Source organism: Cavia porcellus, unplaced genomic scaffold, assembly GCF_034190915.1.
Source record: "Cavia porcellus strain 051 isolate PalLab524CR breed Dunkin Hartley unplaced genomic scaffold, mCavPor4.1 scaffold_8, whole genome shotgun sequence".
Lineage (NCBI taxonomy): Eukaryota > Metazoa > Chordata > Mammalia > Rodentia > Caviidae > Cavia > Cavia porcellus.
Window position 1 is genome coordinate 28,328,160 of NW_026947491.1, and position 23,019 is coordinate 28,351,178.

At 39.2% G+C, this 23,019-nt stretch overlaps 1 protein-coding gene and 1 non-coding gene across 5 annotated transcripts in view; one reads left to right on the forward strand and one right to left on the reverse strand.

Annotated features, from left to right (window-relative positions):
- The window catches only part of Fgd4 (FYVE, RhoGEF and PH domain containing 4), a 209,940-nt gene extending 189,010 nt beyond the window's left edge, over positions 1-20,930 (forward strand). For 3 of the 4 annotated variants that reach the window (XM_003466772.5, XM_013149317.3, XM_013149315.3), the window contains exons 15-17: positions 2,660-2,800; positions 14,198-14,338; positions 15,337-20,930. In XM_003466772.5, the coding sequence (XP_003466820.2) occupies positions 2,660-2,800; positions 14,198-14,338; positions 15,337-15,594 (540 nt within the window). In that variant the 3' untranslated portion in view covers positions 15,595-20,930. Of the gene's footprint in view, positions 1-2,659; positions 2,801-7,856; positions 12,716-14,197; positions 14,339-15,336 lie in introns of those variants that run through there. The other variant, XM_063254527.1, reaches the window with a different exon arrangement.
- Positions 17,010-17,135, reverse strand: LOC111755925 (small nucleolar RNA SNORA31). The gene has a single exon (XR_002790445.1). It is a non-coding gene; the product is annotated as a small nucleolar RNA SNORA31 (small nucleolar RNA).
- Positions 20,931-23,019: the final 2,089 nt, after the last annotated feature.

The following is a 23,019-nucleotide window of genomic DNA, read 5'->3' on the forward strand; positions in this document are numbered from 1 at the left end:
AGAATTCCAGCAGGCCCTGAGGGTTTGGGGGAAGAAGCGGAAGTGGGGGACTGCACTAGATTATACACAGAGCAGTTTGTACAGGATGAACCCAGCCACACAACTAGAGAAGTGGGCTTTCTTCTGGAAACTGAATCATGAGATGCTGATCCTGCTGCCTCTGAATGAGCAGGAGCAACAAGACCAGTTGCTGTGGTCCCAGATGGTGGCAGGTGTCCTAGGGGTGGCAGCCCCAGTGACCCTTACACACTTGACTCAAGGCGTACTTGAGATATAGCTGGATACAGGTGCAGGGCAGAGACCAGCAAGAGTGGGTCGCTAGAGAAGGAGAGGCCAGGTCATCGAGAGTCAAGTGTGCTACCCTAGAATGCTGAGATCTAATTAAGTATGACAGGGAGCTGATTCAGAGTTGAGAAAGACAAGAAGTCAAGAACAACTTCCAGAAAGATGATTTTCAGGACTGAGTGAATGACAGTGAGCCATCAGCTGACATGAAAAATAGCAAAATCATTTTATCCACTTTCATCTGTTTTATTCTCCTCAGTTGTAGTTAATCTGCTGTTCTAGTTCTTCTATTTCTTTCTTTTGCTTTATTTTTACCAAAAGTTTCTTCTAAGGTCTGCCTGATAATTTTTGGTAGCGTTTGCTGTTTGCCATTCTTTTTTCAAACATGTCTTATATACTTTTAGAATGACTCCATTCTATGAGTTTTTGCAATTTTTCTATATGCTGGGTTTTGCTTTGTTTTTTCTGGTACTGGGGATCAAATCCACAACCGTGCACTTGCCTGGCAGGCACTGTGCTGCTGAGCTATATCCCCAACTATTATCAGTAATTCTATAAACTTACATAAAAACGCCCATGTTTTTAAATATTTTTTTGTGTTTGATGCCTATTTATGAATTTTTAAATTACTTACCTAAAAAATATATTTCCGACCCCACTGTAAGAAAAAGCAGTGATACAGTATAGAAGCAAACTTGAATGTGGTTTGATCAGCCATCCCACTGTTACAATAGAAAGTGTGGAGAGGAACTAAACTTGAAGCAGTGATCTGGAGGAGCTTTATCAGTTCTCTTAGGAAAGAATGAACACAGCAGAAGGCAATCCAGTGTCATGATATAAAATATTATTTGTGTGCTTTTTTTAGTTTTTGAGGCAGGGTCTCTGTTGTCCAGTCTGTCCTTCAATCGCCTGTCCTCCTGCCTCGGCCTCCCAAATGGTGGGATTGCAGGTGTGTACCATCATGCTTGGGTCAACAATTATTCTGCTTCAGATTTATTCTTCACCTTTTACTTCCTGAAAGTGTGAGTTGAGCTCAAGGCTTCGCACAGAGCTATATCTCTAGACGCTTTCTTCATTTTTCATTATTGAGACCAAATCTTGCCCAGGTTGGGCTGGATCTTGGGATTTTTCTGTCTCAGCCTCCCAGAATGCTGGGATTACAATGTGCATCACCACTGCTGCCTCTTCTTTTTTTAAGACTGGTTTTTGACTTACTGTTTGTGTGACACAACTGTTCATTCGTGGGCATTCTTTAGATGTGCCAGGGGAAGCAAATTAGCCAAGGACAATCTCTGCTTGCATTTTATAGCCTAATAAAGAGACACACAGTGAAATAGCCACACAATAATATAATTAAAAACTTTAGTCAGTGCTATAAATAAAAATACAGGGAGCATAGTTAGTACAGGGACAGTCATCTGTGCTGTTCTGGAAGATGAGGCATCATCCTCGAGGAAGCGAAAGTCAAGCCAGTGTGGAAGGGTGAGGACCACTGAGGAGCTGAAGCAGAGAGGGGAGAAAGCATTTCAAGGGCAATTGGAAGCCGCCACTGAAGATTCAGAGCAGAGGAAGGAGAGGAAACCATTTTATGGCACTGATTAGCAGTGTTTCCTTAATCAGGAACTACAAAAGACTAAAGGATTTTAAACAGAAGAGGAACACATCAGAGCAGCATTTTAAAGAGAACATCCAGCCCCATTTGAAAATTTGCTTGGAGGAAGCCGGGGATTTAGCTCAGTGCCACAGCACCTGCCTGGCAAGTGCAAGGTTGTAAGTTCAATCCCCAGTACAAACAAACAAACTTGGAATGGGGTAGAGAAGTACGGGACTGGAAGCTAGTAGGAATGCACTGAGGTCCAGCACAGAGGCTGCAAAAACAGGCCCCGCTGGAACACCAGTAGCGTGGACTCAGGTGATTGCCATGAAGACCTAAACAGATGACTGACAGAATATTTAGGAGATGTGTATAAGCGAGACTTAACATTATAGGAAGGAGCCAGTAACTGAGGTGAAAGAGACTTGCCTTAGCTGCTTAGGTGGCTGTGCCTTCTGTCCTCACCATAGGGAAGCCTGGAGGGCAGGCCAGATTGGCTGGGGAAGCCCAGGGCAGAGAGCACCTTCAGTTCCATCTTGGAAGACTATTCATGGAGCATCCAGAAGAACAGGATCTGGATGGAGAGGCTCTGAAAAGCTGGGGAGAAAATGATGTGCAGAGCCAGTGGCAGATAGCACTGTGGCCCCGTGGCGGTGTGCTCAGTCCAGTAAAACTCGACCTTGGCTGTCTAACTTTTTGTCATTATTACCTAGAATGAAATGTTGCTTAAAAGTTTGAGTGTGATGTTTCACTCTTCATTTTTCTTTTTTAAAATTGCAGGTGGTTTGCTGGAAGTGTTCAGACTACAAAGCTCAACTGGAGTACGATGGCGGGAAATGGAGCAAAGTTTGTAGAGACTGCTTCCAGATAATAAGCGGGTTCACAGACAGCGAAGAAAAGAAGAGGAAAGGGATTTTAGAGGTATGAAATGCTGCCTGTCTTGTAGATTTTTAATCTCTTAACTGAAGAATACAAGTAATGCATGTTCTTCCTCTTAAATTTAACAGTTGGGGGTAACCACAATCAAGAGTTATATTTTTGTTCTGTTTTGGTGTTTTGGAATCCTTCTTGGTTGGATAGAAAGGGTTGCTGGTTTGTTTACCATGCATTGGAGAAGAGGATATATTGAATTTTTTTTAAAAAAATGATACTTTGTGTGTGTGTGTGGTAGTAACCACAGACACATATCAAAGTATTAATTGAAGTCTCTCCCAGTGCCCAAATTATAGTGTATATTCTTTATAGGAAAGCTTTTTTTGAATTTCATCATATTGCCTTTGAAAATTAGTACGTGAAGTTTTTGAAATTTATTTTTTTTTTGGTGGGGGTACCAAGGATTGAACTCACAACCTTGCACTTGCCATTTTTTGAAACTTAAAGTACATTTTGTTATCTGAAAAACTCTTTCAGCTTACCACATATTCAGTTTATTATGCTCTTCATAGCCAGTAACATTAATTAGCATTACTATTGAAAAGTCTCCAAAATGATGATGAGGGAGTTTTGGGGATTGGACCAGGGCCTTCACACCAGGATAAGTCTCCAGTTGTTTTAATTTTTCTTCTGAGACAATCTTGCTAAGTCATTGAATTGCCCAAGTTTGTCTCAAAGTAGTGGTTCTCCTGCCTCAGTCTCTAAAAGTGCTGGGATTACAGACATGTGCTACCACACCCAGCTTCTCAAGTGAATTTGATTCACGTTTTAAGATCCATTTAAGGGCTGGGGATTTTGCTCAGTGGTGTAGGCACTTGCCTGGCAAGCAAGTCATGAGTTCGATCCCCAGTACCAAAAAAAAAAAAAAAAAAAATCATCTATTAAAATCCATTTAGCCTAAACTGGGAATGGTGGCACATGCCTGTAATCCAGCACTTGTGAGGCTAAGGCAGGAGAATCATTTACGAGTTCAAGACAAGCCTGGGTTACAAAGTGAGCCCAAGGCCAGCCTGAACTGCATAGTGAGACTTTGTCTCACACACACACACACCCATTTAGCCAGACATGGCTTCTGGTAAAGATGGTGGATAGATAAGAGCAGATTACAGAGGCTTCCTGAGGTAGACAACTCAGATGCCGAAATAACAGCATGGAGAGTCCCAGATACAAAAGAGATTGAGAACAGTAAACATGCAATATCAGACACATCACCAGTGGACATAAAGAAATATCTTCAGGACCTCATAGATGAGTTCAAAAGTGAAATATTTAACCAAGTAAAGCAAGATATAAGTAGATTAACAAAAGAAATGCTAAGCACCTCTCAAGAAGACACAGATGGAAGAATGGAGGAGCAAAAAAAGAAAGAGAGAAATGTTTGATGAAGAATATAAAGAAAATGTAGAATACATGAAGCAGGTTCAAAGAGATTATCAGCAAATAAAAAACTCCATTGAAAGCTGGCAAAACTGTTTGAAAGAAACTAGCGTTAGATTATCCAAACTGGAAGATGGTTTGCAATGTGGGATCATGAAAGAAAAAATTTCTTAAAAATAATAAGGAAATAGGCAGTAACAATACAAAGGCTATAAGATGACAAGGGTATCTATAACTTAAGAATAAAGAATGTACAAACTAAGCAGGGGTACAAACTAAGGAACTACAAAGTCTATTCACAGAAATAATTAAGGAAAACTTCCCAAGCATAGGAAAAAGAAATGATATTCAGATGTTATAAGGCATACAGAACTCCAGCCACCTACAACCAAAACAGAGCAATACCCAGGCATATAATAATCAAGATCCCAGATATTCAATATAAGAACAGATTATTAAAAGCAGTCAGAGAAAAAAAAACAGATTACCTATAAAGGAAAACCCATCAGTATCATAGCAGACTTCTTGACACAGACCATCAAATCAAGAAGAGCTTAGAGCAAAGTATTCTAAGCCCTGAAAGAAAATAACCTCCAGCCCAGATTGGTGTACCCTGAAAAACTATCTCTAGAAATTAATGGAGAAACAAGATGCTTCCAAAACAAAGAGGAACTGGGGGAATTCACAACCACCAATCCAACTCTACAGAGAATACTGACGGACATTTGAGACAGAGAGAAAAGTATCAGGATTCCAGGAACAGTGGCAGAGAGACCTCAGTGAATGGGGCAGAAAGTGGAATGAAGAAGAAAAGAAAAATGGCAGAAAAAAGCACAACAGAAATGAGGCAGAGAAGGTTGGTCATAATCTCTAATATAGATGGCCTTGATACACTAATAAAAGAGAGAGAGAAACACAGGCAGAGTAGCTCAGGAGGTCCACTGAGATGCTCTTTATAGGAGATATAATTAACCTGAAAAAGGGTTTAAAATCAAAGGACTGAAAATCAAATATGAGAAAACAATGCTCTATGTGACAGGGAACTAGAAAGTAATAGGGGCAACTAGACCAGTATTTGTGGGTAGTTTGGAAAGACAGGCTTTAATAGGTAAAGGAATACAATTAGAGATCAAGTCCAGGAGAGAGAAGGTTCAGAACCACTTAGGCAAATAGCAGGTTGCCCCTCCCCCAATCTAAAAACAGAGGGTGTTGGTGAGACCCAAAAATGCACAGTGTACCCTGGGGGAGTGAAAGGGAAGGAATGGTTTTTAAAAAGATGGCAGAAGTTATTGTTAATAGTATATCAGGATTTAAAACCCATACTACTTGCACCGCTCTGCTTAGATAGATTTTATTCTGTCCCAATTTGTCTACTTGCACTAGATCTGAGGGCACAGACAGCTATCCCAAAAACATCAGGATATAGCACAGTAGTCATCTTTAATTTCCTATTATCTTAATCTAGAGCCCTGTATGACTTATACTGGGTTTTATCATGACTGATCTTAGTTAAATCTGGTTTGTTTGATTGCTGTTTGGTATCGACAGATTTTATTCCAAACTGGTTATGATTGATAGTATCAAGTCTGAGAGTATAGGCAACTATACTGAAGATGACAAGATTCACTATGGTACCCATTCTGGTTTGATTACTACCTGTTTCTGAAGTTTTATACTATCTACAAAGTTGTGTTTTTATTAATATTGTTATGTACTGCTATATTCAATTATACTATGTCTAATGATACAGACAATTCTATTGAAGGTAGCAAGAGACGACACAGTAACTATGGTAGAATTCCTTGTACAGTGGTTTTATATGTCTTTTTCGTTTCATGTGTTTATAGGAATATGTTTTGTTTTGTCTAGCTTTGTTTTGTTTCTCCCTGTAATATAGAAAGGATAAAAATACATGTAGAAACTCATGCATGCGTAGAACGTATAAACAGTTATGTGAACTGATCTTATAACGCATGATGAAATGAACAAAAACTTTGAAGAAAAAGAGACATTACAGTACCCAGGAAAGATCACGTAGTGTCATGATGTGAAATCCAGCAATACTATTCTTTGTTCAGAGTGATTTTAGCCTGCTTCTGTTTGTTTAATCTGAACATAAATGAAGATATGGATAACTGCACGTATGTTTAAGTGTATAGGATTAATAACCATATTACTAAGTTTTTGACGGATAGTTGAACAGAGCAGTTTGCAGTCTCACTGTTTGAATCCCCACTTCGTAACTATTGGTAAGAGGACAATATGTAATCATCAAGTAGTGATTTCTTACTGTTTATTTTTTCTTTGAAAGTATGTATTATTTCTACCTGTTTTCTGTTTTGTTTAGTCTTTTTTAAATAAAAATTTTTAAAAAGATAGATAGGTAGCTAGATCAGTCAGTCAATTGAAACCAGGTGTGGTGGTGCATGTCTGTAAGCCCAGTACCTGGGAGGCAGGATTGCTACAACTTTGAGGCCAGCCTGAGCTATGTAATGAGTTCAAGGCAAGCCTGAACCACAAAGGAAGACCTTGTCTTTATAAAAATAGAGGGGGAATTCTAATGTTGTCTATATTTGAAGTGAGTTTACATCTAAAAATAATAAAATATAACAGGTATTTATAATAAACTTTTATAATAAATCCTTGTAGCAATAAAGTTAGGGTAACCTGGAGATAATAATCAAACTTCTGTGTATCCCAGTCAAGAGAGCCACTTGCTATGGAGGAATTTCTAAAGAATCATTATCTGCATATTAGATTTCTAAGGAATCATTGTCATTTCAAGTGATATTTACAACATTTACAAGTACAAAGACCATTACTGAGGAATGCAGAATTAAAGGTTCAAATAAAGTTAAAAATACAGCAAACTACAGGTATATATCTACATGTAATTCTGAATCCTCCTGAAATATAGATGTTACTTGTATGGCAGACCAAGGGGGAGCCTTCTCAGACAGGAAGGTGAGAAGACTCGGGGAGGGGGTACTGTGAACTGAACATAGGGCCTTCTGAGCTATATCCCCTGCCCGTTTCTAAAATTCTATTTTGAGATAGGGCTCACTGATTTGCCCAGGCTGGACTGGGTATTACAGTATTCCTGCTTTAGTCTCTCAGAGTACTAGGATTTGGGGTGTGTTTTCCATGCCCGCCTAGGGAGACACTCTTCACAAGCTCCAGGAATATAGCCTGTGCCACAGACCTCTCAGCAGCACCTGATGAGACTGGCATAATACAAGTCAGAAGATGTATTTTAAGAATAAGCCTCAGGGGCCAGGAATTTAACTCAGTGTCATAAGTGTCTGCCTGGTCAGTGCAAGGTTGTGAGTTTGATCCCTAGTACAAAAAGAGAGAGAAAGAGAGGGAGAGGGAGAGGGAGAGGGAGAGGGAGAGGGAGAGAGAGAGAGAGAGAGAGAGAGAGAGAGAGAGAGAGAGAGAGAAGAAGAGAGAGAAATAAAGAATAAGCTTCAGGCTACGTGTTTGAGATTTTTAAAAATCCCTGGCTAATTTCCTAAAAATTTTTATGCTTGAGAGAAAATTAATCAATTCCTTATTAGATTAATTCATTTGACCAAATAAGTACAATGTGAAATCCACGTAGTATGAGATAAGCTTGCACACACACATACTGAACTGCACATCTGGACTACTTCCCATGTGCCCACAGGTATGGAGAGCTGGTGGCACAAGCATGATGTCCTGCAGGGGCACCCGACAGCCCCATCTGGTGCTTCAAGCCATCCAATGAAGCAGCCATGCGTGTCTGACCCTATAGTGAACAGGTTAATAAACAAATTTCCAACAATTTTTATTAACAAAAATAACTTTGAAAACATATTAAAAGATATTTCATTTGTATTCTGAGCCCTTGTTAGGATAAAAATTCAAAAATATTGAGTATGTGGGTTTTTGTAATATGGATCTACTCATCGGAAGAATGGGATTCTTTAAGGGATGATAACATTTCACTTAACTAGAGTCCAAAAGTAGTGTTCCCTGCCATCATGTTGATTGTGAATGTTCATCTGTAAAAGTTCCTCCTGGCCTGTGGGCTGCACAAAAGCAGGTGGCAGGCTGTAGCTGAGCTACATAAAGGCAGGCCTTTGCCTCTGATGCTGCCTCAACTTTCTGTGATGACGCATCTATCAGTCACCTGTCACAGATCCATAGAAACACGTGATTGTACACCTGTTATCACTGCAGATTGCCATAAAAGTTTCTTAATGCTCTGTACTCTTCCTAACTGATACCAAAAGAATTTGCACACCATCCCTTTGGGGAGAAAATGTTATCTCCTTCCTAAAGGAATTCCATTCTTATTAACAGATCTACAATATATTACCTAAGTATACCTGTATTATATCCTGATTTTGGTCTCTTGGCCTGCAAAGAATAAAATATTTTCCCTCTAATCTTTTGCAGAAGTTGTTCACTACATTCTGAGCACACATTAGTTGGCACCATGTAAGTCTGCCATGTGCACCATAATGAATGCACACTGTAACACAGACCTAAGGGCTTCAGAGAGAGAAAGGAAGGAAGTAAACCTGCTGGTTTCTGTAAGGTGTCCATTTAATAAAAAGCATCATTTAGTGAAATTGATTTGCTCCCGTTTAGCCAAAGATTAATGTGTTAGGAAGCAAAGCAAAAAGATAGCCTTTCAATACTTCACTACAATGTTTCAATACAACATTACAGTGTTTTCAGTTATCTCAGGTACTAGGACATTGCTGGGCGGTTTTTACATTTTGCATTTTTATTCTTGCATTGTGCAAGCATTGTGGTTAAAAATGTACAGTCTAGATTCAGACTGACTGTCCTTTTTAATCAGGCAAGAGAAAGAAAAAGGATACATATAGTTAAGGATGAGGGGGCTGGGGATTTAGCTCAGCAGCATAAGTGCCTGCCTTGCAAGCAGGCAGTCGTGAATTCGATCCCCAGTACCGATAAAAAAGAAAAAGACAAAAAAAAAAAAAAAAAAAAAGAGTTAGGATGAAGCCAAAATATTATTTGCAGATGACATGATCTTTACTTAGAAGACCTAAAAAACTCCACCAGAAGACTCCTAGAATTGAAAACCAAACTCAGCAGTGTAGCGGGATTCAAAATAAACACACAAAATAGCATTCTTATACACTAATAATGAACTCACTGAGAAAGCAATTAGGAAAATAGTACTATTCACAATGGCATCAAAAAAATTAAATACTTAACCTAAGATATTAACCTAAGGAAATGAAAGACTCTACAATGAAATTTACATCAGACTGAAAAAGGAAACTGAGGAGGACATCAAAATATGGAAAAATATTCCCTGAACCTGGAAAGGGGAAAAGCAACATCATCAAAATGGCTATACTTTTAAAACTGATGTACAGATGTAATGTAGTCATAATCAAAATACCACAGAACTGGAAAACAATCCTTAAATTTACATGGAATTGAAAGAGATTCAGAATAGCAAAAGCAATTGTCAGTAACAAAAGCAAAGTAGTTAGCATCACAATCCCAGACTTGAAGTTACTGCGTACTGTAAAAACTACAGTGATTAAAACAGCATGGTACTGGCAGGAAAACAAGCATGTGGATCAGTGGAACAGAACCAAAGCAGCAAAACAACCCCAGACACATACAGCTGTTTGATCTTCGGCAGAAGGGGATATAGCTCAGTGGCCTAAGCACCTGCCTGGCAAGCACAAGGTCCTTAGTTCCTGGTACAAAAAAAAAGAAAAGAAAAACATGTACTGGAAGAAAAGGTAGCCTCTTCAAAAAATGATGCTGGGAAAATTGGATATCCACATGAGTGTACACATGAGTATACACCCATATTTCACCATGTGCTAAACTAAAGTTCAAGTGGGTCAAGATCTAAATGTTAAAACAGAAACAATCTGTGGAAGATAAAACAGGTAAAACTCTTGAAGACATGAAGCAAGATATAAGCAAGAATTTTCTGAATAGAACCCCAATGGCACAAGAAATAATGGTGACAATCAACAGATGGGATTATAACAGTTTAAAAATCTTCTGCACAGTAAAGAAAATAATCAACAGAGCTAGGAGACACTCTAAAGAATGAAAAACATAAAATAAAAATTTCCAGGTATTCCATAGACAGAGCACTGACATCTAGAATATATAAAGAACTCAAAAATAATTAATCTCTCCCCCCAAAATAGAGACCCATTCAGAAAACAGGTAACCAAAACAAACAGTTGTCTTGGTTACTTTTCTCTCATTGTTGAGACAAAATACCTGATGCCCAAAGTAAAGCTTTTCTTAACTTAACTTACAGCTTTAGGAGGTTTCGGTCCACACTCAGCTGGCTCCAAGGCAGGGAGACATAGCTAAGGGGCAGCCTTCATGGCAGCCACCAATGACAAGAGTGAAAGGGCAAAAATTAGGGAAAGCATGCCTCTTTCCCTCCCTTATATTGTATGCTGGTTACCTGCCCCTGGGTAAGTGTGGCATTCATATCACCAATCCCACGCTGCTAGACAATGTGCCAATCACAAATGCTACACTGTTGCCACCATGACTGAATGAGGCTTTGGGGGCAATTTATACAACCACAACATTCCACCCCTGGCCCCACAAAGATTCACGTACATCCTTTCTGCAAAAGACATTTAGTCCATCTCCAAATGTTGCTAAAGTCATAACAGTTTCAGCATTGCTGAAAGTTCAAGTCCCAAGTCTCCACCTAGATCTAAGGCAAACTCTTAGCTGTAACCCCCTGTAAAATGAAAGCAAAGTTAAATACTCCCAACATTCAATGGCACAAGATAAACATTACCATTCCAAAGGGTACAAACAGGGATACAAAGGAATGGGACCAAAGGAAGTCCAAAATCCAGTGGGACAAATAATAAGTCCTGGAAGTCCATGCTCAGCATCTGAAGCAATCTGGTTGTGAGTTCCAAAGGCTTAAGTGACTCCACCTCCACGACACTTACAGAGATTTTAGCCCTCAAGACTTCTGTCTTAAACCCACTCTGCTCAATACTTGCAGCTTTCCTTAGACAATCCACATTCCTGGACTTTTTAACTTCTGAGTTCTCCATTGCACCTTTGGCTTCACATAGCTTTACACACTGCCCTCTCAGGGGCACACTGCCTGGCCTCCCAGGCCTTCTGAAATTGAAGTGGAAGCTGCCTTCACCTCAGAACTCGTGCATTCTCCACTTGCCTAAAACCAGCGCCATGTGGATGCCACCAAGTCTGCTGCCAGTTGCAGCAGTAGCCAAGCTTTTCTCTCTTTTGGCTGAAGGAGTTGAATGCCTGGTGAGAAACAGATGCTGTATGTCACCACCATTCTGGAACCTGGTGTGGCTGCTGCCATTTTGGAACCTCCTGTGACCTCTGGCACCATTCTGAAACAGGGTGCTCTGCAGCTTTTTCCTTTGAGCAAAATCTTTCATTTTTGCAGTTCTGAGGCTGCAAAGTAGAGACCCACTACTTCCCAGAACGTCCCCAGGCCATCTTTTTTATCTCTCTGTTCCTTCTCAGCAATTGAGGTCTCAGTTCTCTCTTTGTAGTCCACAGCTTTCTGGCCAAACACATTTTAAATCATCCTGCTGGACTCTTTGCTCTTGATTTGCAATATAAATCTGGCTAAAAGCCCCCAGCAATAGCCATGCCACCACCTCAACATTCAACTGCCTTGAAATTTCTTCTGCCAGATTAATCTTCCACCACCCTTAATTTTAGTTGCAGGTAAATTCTCTAGACATGAGCAAAATGCAGACAAACTTTCTGCCAAGCCATAACACACATTGCCTGGACTCCAACCAGGGTGGCATGGCTGAGGGGTAGCCATTCAACAAGAACGAAAGGGCAAGAGAGGGAAAAGCATGCCTCCTTCCCTCCCTTATATAGTGTGCTGGCTACCCACCCCAGTACCCTGTACCCTGTAGCCCTTCAGTTCTTGTTGTTTGCAGCCCCCATGAACAGCAGCTGCTCAGCCACACCACCCTGCCTTGGAACCAACTGAGTATGTACTGAAACTTCTAAAAACTGTAAGCTAAGTAAAGCTTTTCTTGTTCACATTTGGCATCAGGTATTTTGTCTCAACAGTGAAAGAAAAGTAATCAAGGCAAGTCATATCTCAGAAGAAGAAGTACAAACAGCCAATAAATGCATAAAAAATGTGCATCATCACTGGCTATCAGAGAACTGCAAATTAAAACTACATTGAGATACCCTCTTACCCAGAAAGAATGGCCATCCTCAAGAAATCTAGTAGTAACAAAGGCTGGTGAGGATGTGGGAGGAATGAAACTCTACTACATTGTTGGTGGGGATATAAAGTAATACAACCATGTGAAAATCAGTGTGAGGTTTCCCAAATAATTAAAAGTAGAAATTCCATTTGAACCAGCTATTATCCTCCTAGGTATCTTCCCAAACAAAATATCATCATATTACAGGAGTACATGCATGTTTATGTTTATAGCAGCATAATTTATAATAAGTAGATTTGGAAATAGCATATATACCCAGAAACAGATGAACAGATAAGGAAAATATATTTATACACAGTGGAGTACTAGTCAACCATAAAGATAAATGTGTGGCATTCATAGGTAAATGAACATAATGTTAGTGAAATAAGTTAGACACACAGCTCAAATACCACGTGGTTTCTTTTATATGAGAAACTACACACAGCAAAGTAGAAGGCAGAAATAGAAAGTAGGGAGAAATTAACATAATTCCTCAAATTATATATTCCATTGTTTTAGAAATACTTCAACATATATGCTAATTTGCTTCATTTATACCGTTAATCTTTGTTTGTTGCCATGACCCATGTGGCTCTTGAGATTCTTGGGGTGAAGAACTGACAGAGGATGAGAAAATAAGAAACAAAGCTGGAATCAGGTGGAGGAGGAAAAGTACTACTCAACCACTATAAATGTTTATTTATATACTCCATACACTCCCAAAGAAGAAGGTCAATTTCAGTCCCACTGCCTAGCAACTTGTTTGCCTGGCTGGCCTCGGCTCCTTGCCTTTTGGGAGCTAGTTTTGGTTTCTCTGTTTTTTCTGGGCTGGCCTTGCTTTCACTCCACCCATGTGATCAATCTTTTGCTTCAATGGCTCCCTACAGTCTGTTTCTTTTTGTAAGAATCTTTTTGTTTTATGTCTCATACTAAATAACTACTTTGATAATAACAGTACACAGTGTAATGGCTTGTTTGATCTCTCACTTGGTTATGAAAATTTGTTTCATTTTTTCATTAAAAATGTGTGTTTCGAAAGCTACTAAAAACTCAGCTTCAGGGGGCTGGGGATTTAGCTCAGTGGCATAAGTGCCTGCCTTGCAAGCAGGCAGTCGTGAGTTCAATCCCTGGTACCGATAAATACAAAAAAGACAAAAAAAAACTCAGCTTCAGGGATAAATTTAACTTCTCAGTGTTGACATATTAAATAATACATGTATGAAGCAAAGAAAAGTACTTACATAATTAGCAATCAGTAAACGTTTTAATGACTTAAATTCAAAGTCTAGTAATACGAAGAGTTAAAGTTGACTTAAAATACTTTTCCATGTTAGTGAAAGAGTATATAAGTCAGCCTACCTCTTGCCAGGACAGAATACCTAACACCCCACCTGAAATCTAAAGGACAGGTTTATTTCAGCTCACAGGTTTTAGAGGATTCAGTTCATGGTTGATTAGCTCCAAGGCAAAAGCAGCATGGTGGGAGGAAGTGGCAGAGGGAGCTGCTCACCCCTCACAGCTGTGAAGAGGAAGCTTGGAGAAAAGCTTAGGTCTTCAATCAGGCTCCACCTCTGAACACATAAAACTTTGGAGGTGACATTCTAGATCCAAACTATAAGAATTTAAAACAGTAATTGCAAGTGAATCTTTTTTAGACAATTCAATGTATGTATTTTATATAAATATATTGTATTTTATATGTACTTAAGGGCTATTTCTCTTAAGTTGGTTAACTGCCCTATCTGGTTTGTTGTGTATTTATTCTCTTTTCCATTTTTTCTAGATCGAATCAGCAGAAGTATCAGGAAACAGTGTAGTGTGCAGCTTTCTTCAATACATGGAGAAGTCAAAACCTTGGCAGAAAGCTTGGTGTGTGATTCCCAAGCAAGACCCTCTTGTGCTGTACATGTACGGGGCCCCCCAGGTAGCTAAACAGCTAGTCCTTGGGGGGCGGGGAACAGAGGGCGGGCTTGTCAACAGTAAGATAAAAATCTTTTCATTGTTCCTTTGTAGAACAAAAGGTCTCAGGCAGTGTCACTGTGTCTCATTACAATTGAAAAATAATGACTAAAATCAAATCTATCGTATATGCTATATATGTTAGATGATCTTATAGTAACTTTTTTTTTTAACCTTGTGGAGTATTTGCTTCTTTTTTCTCATTCCTGTTCAGTGAGTTTGAGGAAAGGTGAGTTGAGTTAGGAAAGAAGCATGAGGAGGAGTTGTTAAAGCTAGAAACATTAGAACAGTTTTTTGTTTTTGTTTGGTGCTCAGTGGATGAATATTTGAACAGCAATTTGAATGGAAGGTGGATTTAAGTCAGTCTTGAATTCTTTAACTATGTCATCTGAGTTAGATCTGTGGGGACAGTCTGTTAAACAGGCTTAGCTTCCAGTAAGATCAAGCACCAAGTATGCAACACTTTTAAAAAACAGATCACCTGTCAACCACATATGCATTCACCTTAGAAACAGTAAATATTTTAAACATGTCTGTTACATCTACTTTAAAGCTAGTTCTTGTAGAAACAGACAAAATTACCAAGGTCTATGAATTTCATTCTGCTTTGTTTTCTCTAACCCTTCCCTTGTCCATAACTAAGTCGATAAATGAATGGATCACCAAGCAAAATAGCATTTTCATTCCTCACAGATACTCGCTGGCTTTAAATACATGTGCTGCCGAAGTAAGACCTGATTGCCAGCTTTAAACAGTGAGCTGGCTGTTACTTTCTTCCCCTTTCTTCTGGATTTCAGCCCTCCTTCTCTGATCCTGCAGCCAGCTTTACGGTGGGCCATATGAGCAAGGGTTGGCATCATCCTCTGCCTGAGAACTCATGGTGGAGCGCAGAGGAGGAAGAGAGGTTGTGTATGAGCGAAGCCAACACGTCTCATGTTCTGATACACAGTGTTCTCTGCCTAGGATGTCAGAGCCCAGGCTACCATTCCACTGCTGGGCTACCTTGTGGACAACATGCCGAGGAGTGCAGACCTGCCACACAGCTTCAAACTGACCCAGTCCAAGTCTGTGCACAGCTTTGCTGCAGACAGTGAGGAACTGAAGCAGAAGTGGCTGAAAATTATCCTGTTAGCTGTCACAGGTGAGACCCCGGATGGTCCAGATGAGCAGCCCACCAGCTTGGATGATCCCCCTGGACCTAAGAATAAACCTGAGTGCTGAACTCACCACGAAAGACACACAGCTCAGACATTCCCAGCTCACCTCACTCATCTCGTAGCACTTTATGTTGAAAATCCAGGCTCATGAATGCATCTGCTGGGGACTGTTTTCCTGTTTGTGTATTCTTGAGAAAATCAATGTGCACAGCCATTCTCCTGATAAAGTTTTGAAGTAATGTGAAAAATAGAGATTTTTTAATCAGCTCCTCCTTGAACGTGTACTATTTGTCTTGAAGAAAATGGTGTTGATTATATCACTAACAGGTAGAATGGGCCACTTTCATTAAGGAAATCCTTCATTGTGTCTCCTTCCTATGTAGGATCTGTATGAAAGATATACCTCTGTGTTGCCAAAATAGATCCATGGTAAAAAATACAGGGACAGGCTAGGGAACTGTATTGACTTATTTAGTTTATAAACCTCAAGCTGCATAAATAGTGTCCTTTTACAATGAGAAAAAGGACAAATTGTGTTCAGACTTTTGACTTATTAAAAAAAGAGATACTTCTTTTTGTAGAAATAGTCCTAAGAATACAATATCTAAAGTACATAACAATTATCTGTATATAGTATTAAATATGAACATATATACTATACATGCTTTTCTCTCAGCTTAAGTTCACATCATCTCTAATTTATTTTTTAACTTTAAAGCATGTTTTATCTTGGAACTGAGCAGTGTTCTAAATTTAAATGTTTCTGGTGATTTACATTTAACGGATTGGTATCTAAGGCTATTGATATTTTTATAATAAGAAAAAAACAGTAATTTATGTGGCATGGAATATATTAGTGAATTCCAACAGTATTTTTAGAGTACTATTTTTTTTCTGTGCCTATTTAAAACAGTGCCTCTCTTAGAAGGTGCTATTAATAGCTGTTTAAATATAAGGGTGAGGGTTCAGTTAGTATTTCTGTCTTGATTATTTTGAAATTAAAATGCATTTTGATCACTGGGTTAGTCAAATGCATACGGGTTATTTTATTATCCTTTATAATTATTATAATCATTGCAGTAGTTAACATCAGCATGTACAAAAATCTTTACCAAAACCTGAACCATATTATAAGACACCTGACCTTACATGGACTGGGACATGTGGAAACTACATTGATTACAATGTTTTCCTTTTCCATAAGACTGTTAGGCATGGTGAGATGAGAACTATCTATAATGAATGCTCCTGATAACTGTGTGGGCCTATTCTTTTGTGAGATATGAGTTAAAATTCACACACCCTGACCTGTACTTGGGAGCAGGGTTTGGCTGATATGTAGTAAAGGAAGTTTATGCTCTGCCATTTCACCAGAAAAGGAAAGGGAAAACATTAGAAAAAAAGCAGTATTTTATTTATTTGGGGGTTTTTTGCATTAACATTTTTCTCAATTAAGAGCACTAAACTTCTGTACCATACAGGTGTACTCCCCAATTCAATCTGGGCTGCCATATAGACAGACAGAAAGCGCAGGGATTTTTCCTTTAGCATCCTAGTGCAAACCATAAGAACAACAAATTGTTCAAGGTCTATCAATAGATGCACTATTTTAATAGCAGATTTTCTGAAGGTACACATGATTTATTCTCTGAAATTTGATAAATTACGATTCTTTGTCACCAAGACCATTAAAATTTCACATTGATCATTTAACTTAATCATTTTTTCCTCAAATTAGATTCTCACCTTTCAGTGACATACCGCATGCATGACTACTTTTTATCGCCAGACAGTCAGAAATCCACAAGAAGGACCCCACCACTCTCAGACCTGAAGGACTGCATCTTACAGGGAGAACAGACTGACTCAATCTGAGACCGCCCTGCACATATTCAGGTCCTGTGGCTTTAAAAAATAAATAACTCTTGTTTTGTTCAGAGGAGCAAGTGAACCAATTGTGGCTATAATTAGGTTCCCTTCCTGCATGACAGGAATACCAGCCAGTGATTATTAACATTTAACCAAATATTTAAAGCCACAAAAGAGAAAAAGGTAGCTTCTAATGCCCTATTAGATCAGTCCAAGCTAAAAGAAATTTTACAATGCTTTCTCTTCTAGCTGCCGTGTGTGTGTGTGTGTGTGTGTGTGTGTGTGTGTGTGTGTGTGTGTCGGTATGTCAGTGTCACGAAGAGAAAGATAGTCAGGCATAGTTGTTCAGAGTAATAATTGAGAAAAACTACAGCTATAGATGCTATTTTTTAACAATAAAAGCAATAAAAATGTAGGCTGATTATTAGATGAGGACTTTCATAATTGTGTACAGAACGGTGGATGTATGTGACAATTGGATTTCTGAATTAAATTATTTTTGAAAACTTTTAACAGCAAGAATTTAGACTTTCCCTACCAAGAAGTTGTTCAGGAATAGTTGTAGCATGGGCACATTCAGCCTTAGGCTATTGAATATTATAATGAGAATATTATTACCGTGCTCTTAACATTGACTTTCATTAACTTACTAAGGACGGGAAATACTAAGATTTCTGGCTGTCCAGTCACCATCTTCACTTTTTGCCCCACTTTCTTTAGTCAATCACAAAGAGAAGCAGCAGTAACAGCCTTACTCGTTTCTCTTTTAAATAATCATTAATAGTTTTACTTGGAGGAAGGCAAAAGAATGCTCTGGTCACTTATTAAACATTCAAGTAAGCTAAAATACCTCAACTAGCAGCCAGTGTTTTTCCTCTCCAAGACACCTGAACTGTCCTGACAAATTGCATCTAAAAAAACAAAATCATTGGTTGCTTTTGTATATTAAAATCAATGTTCTGTTTGGGCCTTAATTATTATCTATGATTCATTCGGTGCTTTCTCAAATCATCTTTTTTTAAAGTGCCCTGTAAGCTTAAAAATACTTGTTTGATAAATCTGCTACTCATGGGGGCTGGGGATTTAGCTCAGCGGCATAAGCGCCTGCCTTGTAAGCAGGCAGTCGTGAGTTCGATCCCTGGTACCGATAAAAACGAAAAAGACAAAAAAAAAATAATAAAAATAAATCTGCTACTCATTATGAAATATTTCAATTTTCAAGCTTAAGTTTTGCTCTTGTTGAAAATCTGCCATTTAGACATGGTGCAGACTTTTAACTCACAGTTGTAAGTGGGCTCAATAATGAAAAATGCCACCAAACACTTCGGTGATAATGCCATCTGCAATGCCATTGTGCATACAAGCAATAACACTTTGCTGGTGTGCTTTTATATTGAAAGTTTAATATGGAAGCCTTTGCCCACAAGCATATAGAGAATTAACTTTCTAGAAGTGATGATATATTCTGCTAAGTACAAGGAAGAGGATTGGGATGGGGGAATCATTCCTATTCAAATACTATTAAAAGCATTTTTACTTTGACAACGGGTACAGATAGTCAAAGCACACTTGCACTCTTCAGCTACATTTTGTTGTCTGTGAAGTTTAATTTAGCACCTATTGTTGGCTGACCTATGGCAAACTTTTTAAATTACCAAATTTTTACAGGAGCTACCCTTTCAACTTTCCCTGTGGATTTTGTTTACTTATTCTAGTTAGAGTATAAAGAAAACCATTAAAACTTCCTGGTTCTGCAGGGTTGTTAAAGAGCCACTGATGCCTTCAAAAAACCTTTTCTCAAATACTTCTGCAAGTTCACATTTCTATCTTTTTCTTATTTCTACTTTGTGGAGGCAGTGGGGCTTTCTGCCTCTTTCACATTTTAGAGTTTCTTTGTTTATATCCAGAGCCTTAAGTTATTCTGAGCATAATGTCTATGATGCATCTGTAATCATGACTTTTCTATACATTATGTGTATCTGGAGGAATAGCATCAGCAGCCGCAAATATATTTCTTGGGAGCAAAGGTCTAATTTTCTTTTGCAAGTATCTCTGTTATAATGCAGAGTAGTGTTATGAAAATTTACATGTCTTATGATATTCATAGTAGTGCTCTAACAATGAAGCACTTTATCCTGCTAAAATCTGAAACACAAGAATATCTTTATGTTTCCATTCTAAAATTTTGAATTTTCCCAGTGTGTGTCAGCATAAGAACTGGGGCTACCCAGTTCCTATTCTTAGGGCTCTAATGACATCTAAAGCAGATCACCTTACTTCTTCATTCATATCCAGTTTTATTAGACTCAAACCACTTTTTATTTTTGTACTAAGTACTGTCTTTCTATAGCTTCTCTAGATTTAGAAAATGAGAACCTATACAGAGATCACTAGGTCTGTTTATAAACCTTTCTGTGAATTTATACCCGTATGTACATATGTAAAAATTGTTGATTTTCAATTTTCTCCTTCCATAGGAATGAAATTTTTATAGAAAAAATTTTAACTTAAGTATTTTAACATAAATTATTCACATGGATTTTTAATGTATAGTTCATCCTTTTACGTGGAGCCTCCTCTTGTTTTATCATGGGGTGGTGACTTTGCTTTCATCAGGTAGGGTGAAGCGGAAGGAGATGAGAAACTGCTGCTGTTCTGCAGCTCAGAGCCATGGCTGGTAGAAGGAAAGTCCAGCTCAAGAGTGCTCTGTAAAAAGCGCGCCCTGTCCTTGCATGCTGATGGGATCCATCACGCCGTGGCTCTGGCCTTGGCCTCTAAGTTAGACTGCAGTATCGTGTCATTGTTTTTTCCTTTGGGCTTTTAAAAAACAGTTCATTCTCTAGACCATTTTCTCTGCTGTTTGCTAAGGCAACACATCCCTGGGAAGTCAGGCATGGTCTTAGGCTCTCTCCTCTGAACTCTTGGCCACGCTTGGTCTTCCGCCTGGAGGTGACCTGTGGGGGTGCTGTGTCCCAGAAAGCTTATCCCTCTGCCTAAAATTCATTGTGGTAGGTTTGGTGGAAAATCTTAGTATATTTTAATAAGTTAAAACTAAATAGAGTGAAATATAGGTTTGAGAAAGATCAGTAGTCTGCGGGGACCATTATTACAGAATCAAAGTATATATTACATAGTATATGGATATTGGAATGTGTCATGGGGGGTCGTCTGTCATTAACAAACAATCATCTGTATAGAAAGCTTTTTTAAAAAACTGGACTAGCATTTCATCTTGTGAGTGACAATTGACTGATATTAAAAATCAGTATTATCTTGATTGTTTTTATTTGTTGACTAAGTTTGAAAAGATGTGTTCTCTGAATGAGTCAACTCTAATGTGAAAGATGTACACAATGATTTTTCTTCCTAGCTGAATGAATGTAAAATACTTGCAGATAGTGTATATACTGTGTAACATATGTATATTTGGTCATAAAGACAGATAATGGGAAACATTGTAAAATTAAGCACTTTAATTCCTGTTAAATATTAAACATTTGTATCTTGTAAATAAACACCCTTAAATCAGTCCTTAAGCCTTCAGTGTTATTTCACCTAAAATTATAAGTGTTCAGTTCACAATGATTTTGGTTTTTTGCTCAGAAAAAGTTATTTCAACATAGTACTGATGCTTCTCCAGTGGCAAACAAAGCAACTAAAAACTTGATAAAGTCTTTTAAGAATAAAGCTTTGTAGCAAGGCATGGTAGCATTTGCCTGTAATCCCAATACGCAGGAGGCTGAGGCAGGAGGAGTGTTGTGAGTTCGAGACCAGCTTGAGCTACAAAGTGGAGCTCAAGGCCAGCCGGAACTGCATAGTGCAACCCTGTCTCAAAAAGACTAAATAAATAACACTTGTAACAGACCCAGGGGTCCCCACATACAGTAATAATGATTACCCAAGTCCAGGTCCCCCAAAACCAGTCACACACGCTGCCCCTGCTCTCCTCCATCCTTTACGGTGTTTGCCTATATTCTGTAGTGAATAAGCATGAGAAAAGTTATGAAACTGTTTAATTTATCCCAGCTACTGCTATTACTGGTCATGACCTTAGACAACTTTCCTGAATCCCTGGGATAATCCTATCACTCCAAGAAGATCAAGTGACCTTAAAGCACCTTACAAAGTGTCCGTGGCACGCTTCCTACCCTGCCACCCAGCCACACCCCCAGCCTCTGGCTAGTTTATTGGTTTTATAAAAAAAAAAAAAAAAATACAGGGGACTCCTCAAAGACTTTCAGTGTAATTTCACAACTAAAACATTTCCACATAATCTTTTGTAGTATTTATTAGCTGTTTGAAATCAGAAAAGGCTAATTCAGTTAAATTGATACTTAAAAGTTAGATGTTACTGGCATTTTAAGGATTTTTAAGCATTGCCTTTATTCGTCAGTAGGCCTCGACTGGTCCGAGTTCCTCCAGGGTGGGATATGGCAGGGAATGCTGGTGTGGCCTAACTAGGGCTTCTCTAACACACATGTGCCTCTGCGGGTCCTGGTAAAATGCCAATTGTGGTGCAGTTCCACGAGCATCCCAGCCCTCAGCCATCACTGGCATAGCAAGCTCACAGTGGGAAGGGATTGGCTAGGAGACCAGCTGGATCATCGGGCTCTGTCACTTCCTGTGACTTCAGGCACTGGTTCTTTAAAGTGGTGTGGGACTTAAATGAGGCCATAATGGTCCTCTTGCCTGACACGTGAGACAATCAGTACATTAAAGATCAGTTCTGTTGGTGCTTTCATTTATTTTTAACTTTTTTACCAGTATATGTTTGCTATAATAATGTTTCCACTCCTTGTGTGGAACTGGTACAAGTACATAACATGTTTTCGCTCCTTTTGCACCCCTTTCCCTCCCCTCCCTTGTGCCAGCATTTGGGTCCAGCACATTGGAGTTGCCTGCAAAGGGCACACCTGCGAATACTCTGGGCTGGGCTCTGGGCCTGAGTACTGAATACTCTTACAAGTCCCCAAGCCGCAGCAGCTGACAACCCCCTCATTGAATGCATATTCACACTGGCTCCTGTTCCCATAGAAAAGCCTCCCCACAACCTTCTAGGATTTTCAGATAGGAAAGAGCTTTAAAGAGGCGAAGTCATCTGTCACTCCACTTTTTTTTTTTTCCGTTTTTATTGGTACCAGGGATCGAACTCACGACTGCCTGCTTGCAAGGCAGGCGCGTATGCCGCTGAGCTAAATCCTCAGCTCCTATCACTCCACTTTTGACGTCCTCACTTCCCTACCTTGCTCCAACTGCATGCTCAGTCACTACCTTCATGCCCTTGCTTTCTCACTGCCTCCCTGCCCTGCCTAGCTCAGTCTGACCAAAAGCAAGACTTGGTTGAGGCAACCTTGCCTTCTCTGTGCCTCCACCTGTGTGGCTAAAGGAACCAAATCACCACAGGTGGACTCACTTTAAGTTCATTACCACACTCTTACTTTACCCTCCTTTCTTTCTAACTTTCCATCATCTTCCCAGTCCTGGGTCCCAATGAAAGACGACCTTCCTTCCTACTTTACTGAGAAAAAGCAGTCAATAGGCAACTTGCATAGTCTCCTATAAACCATCCAGAGCTGTGGGACCACATCTTGGTTCTGTCTGTCCTGTTGTTGGCCCAATC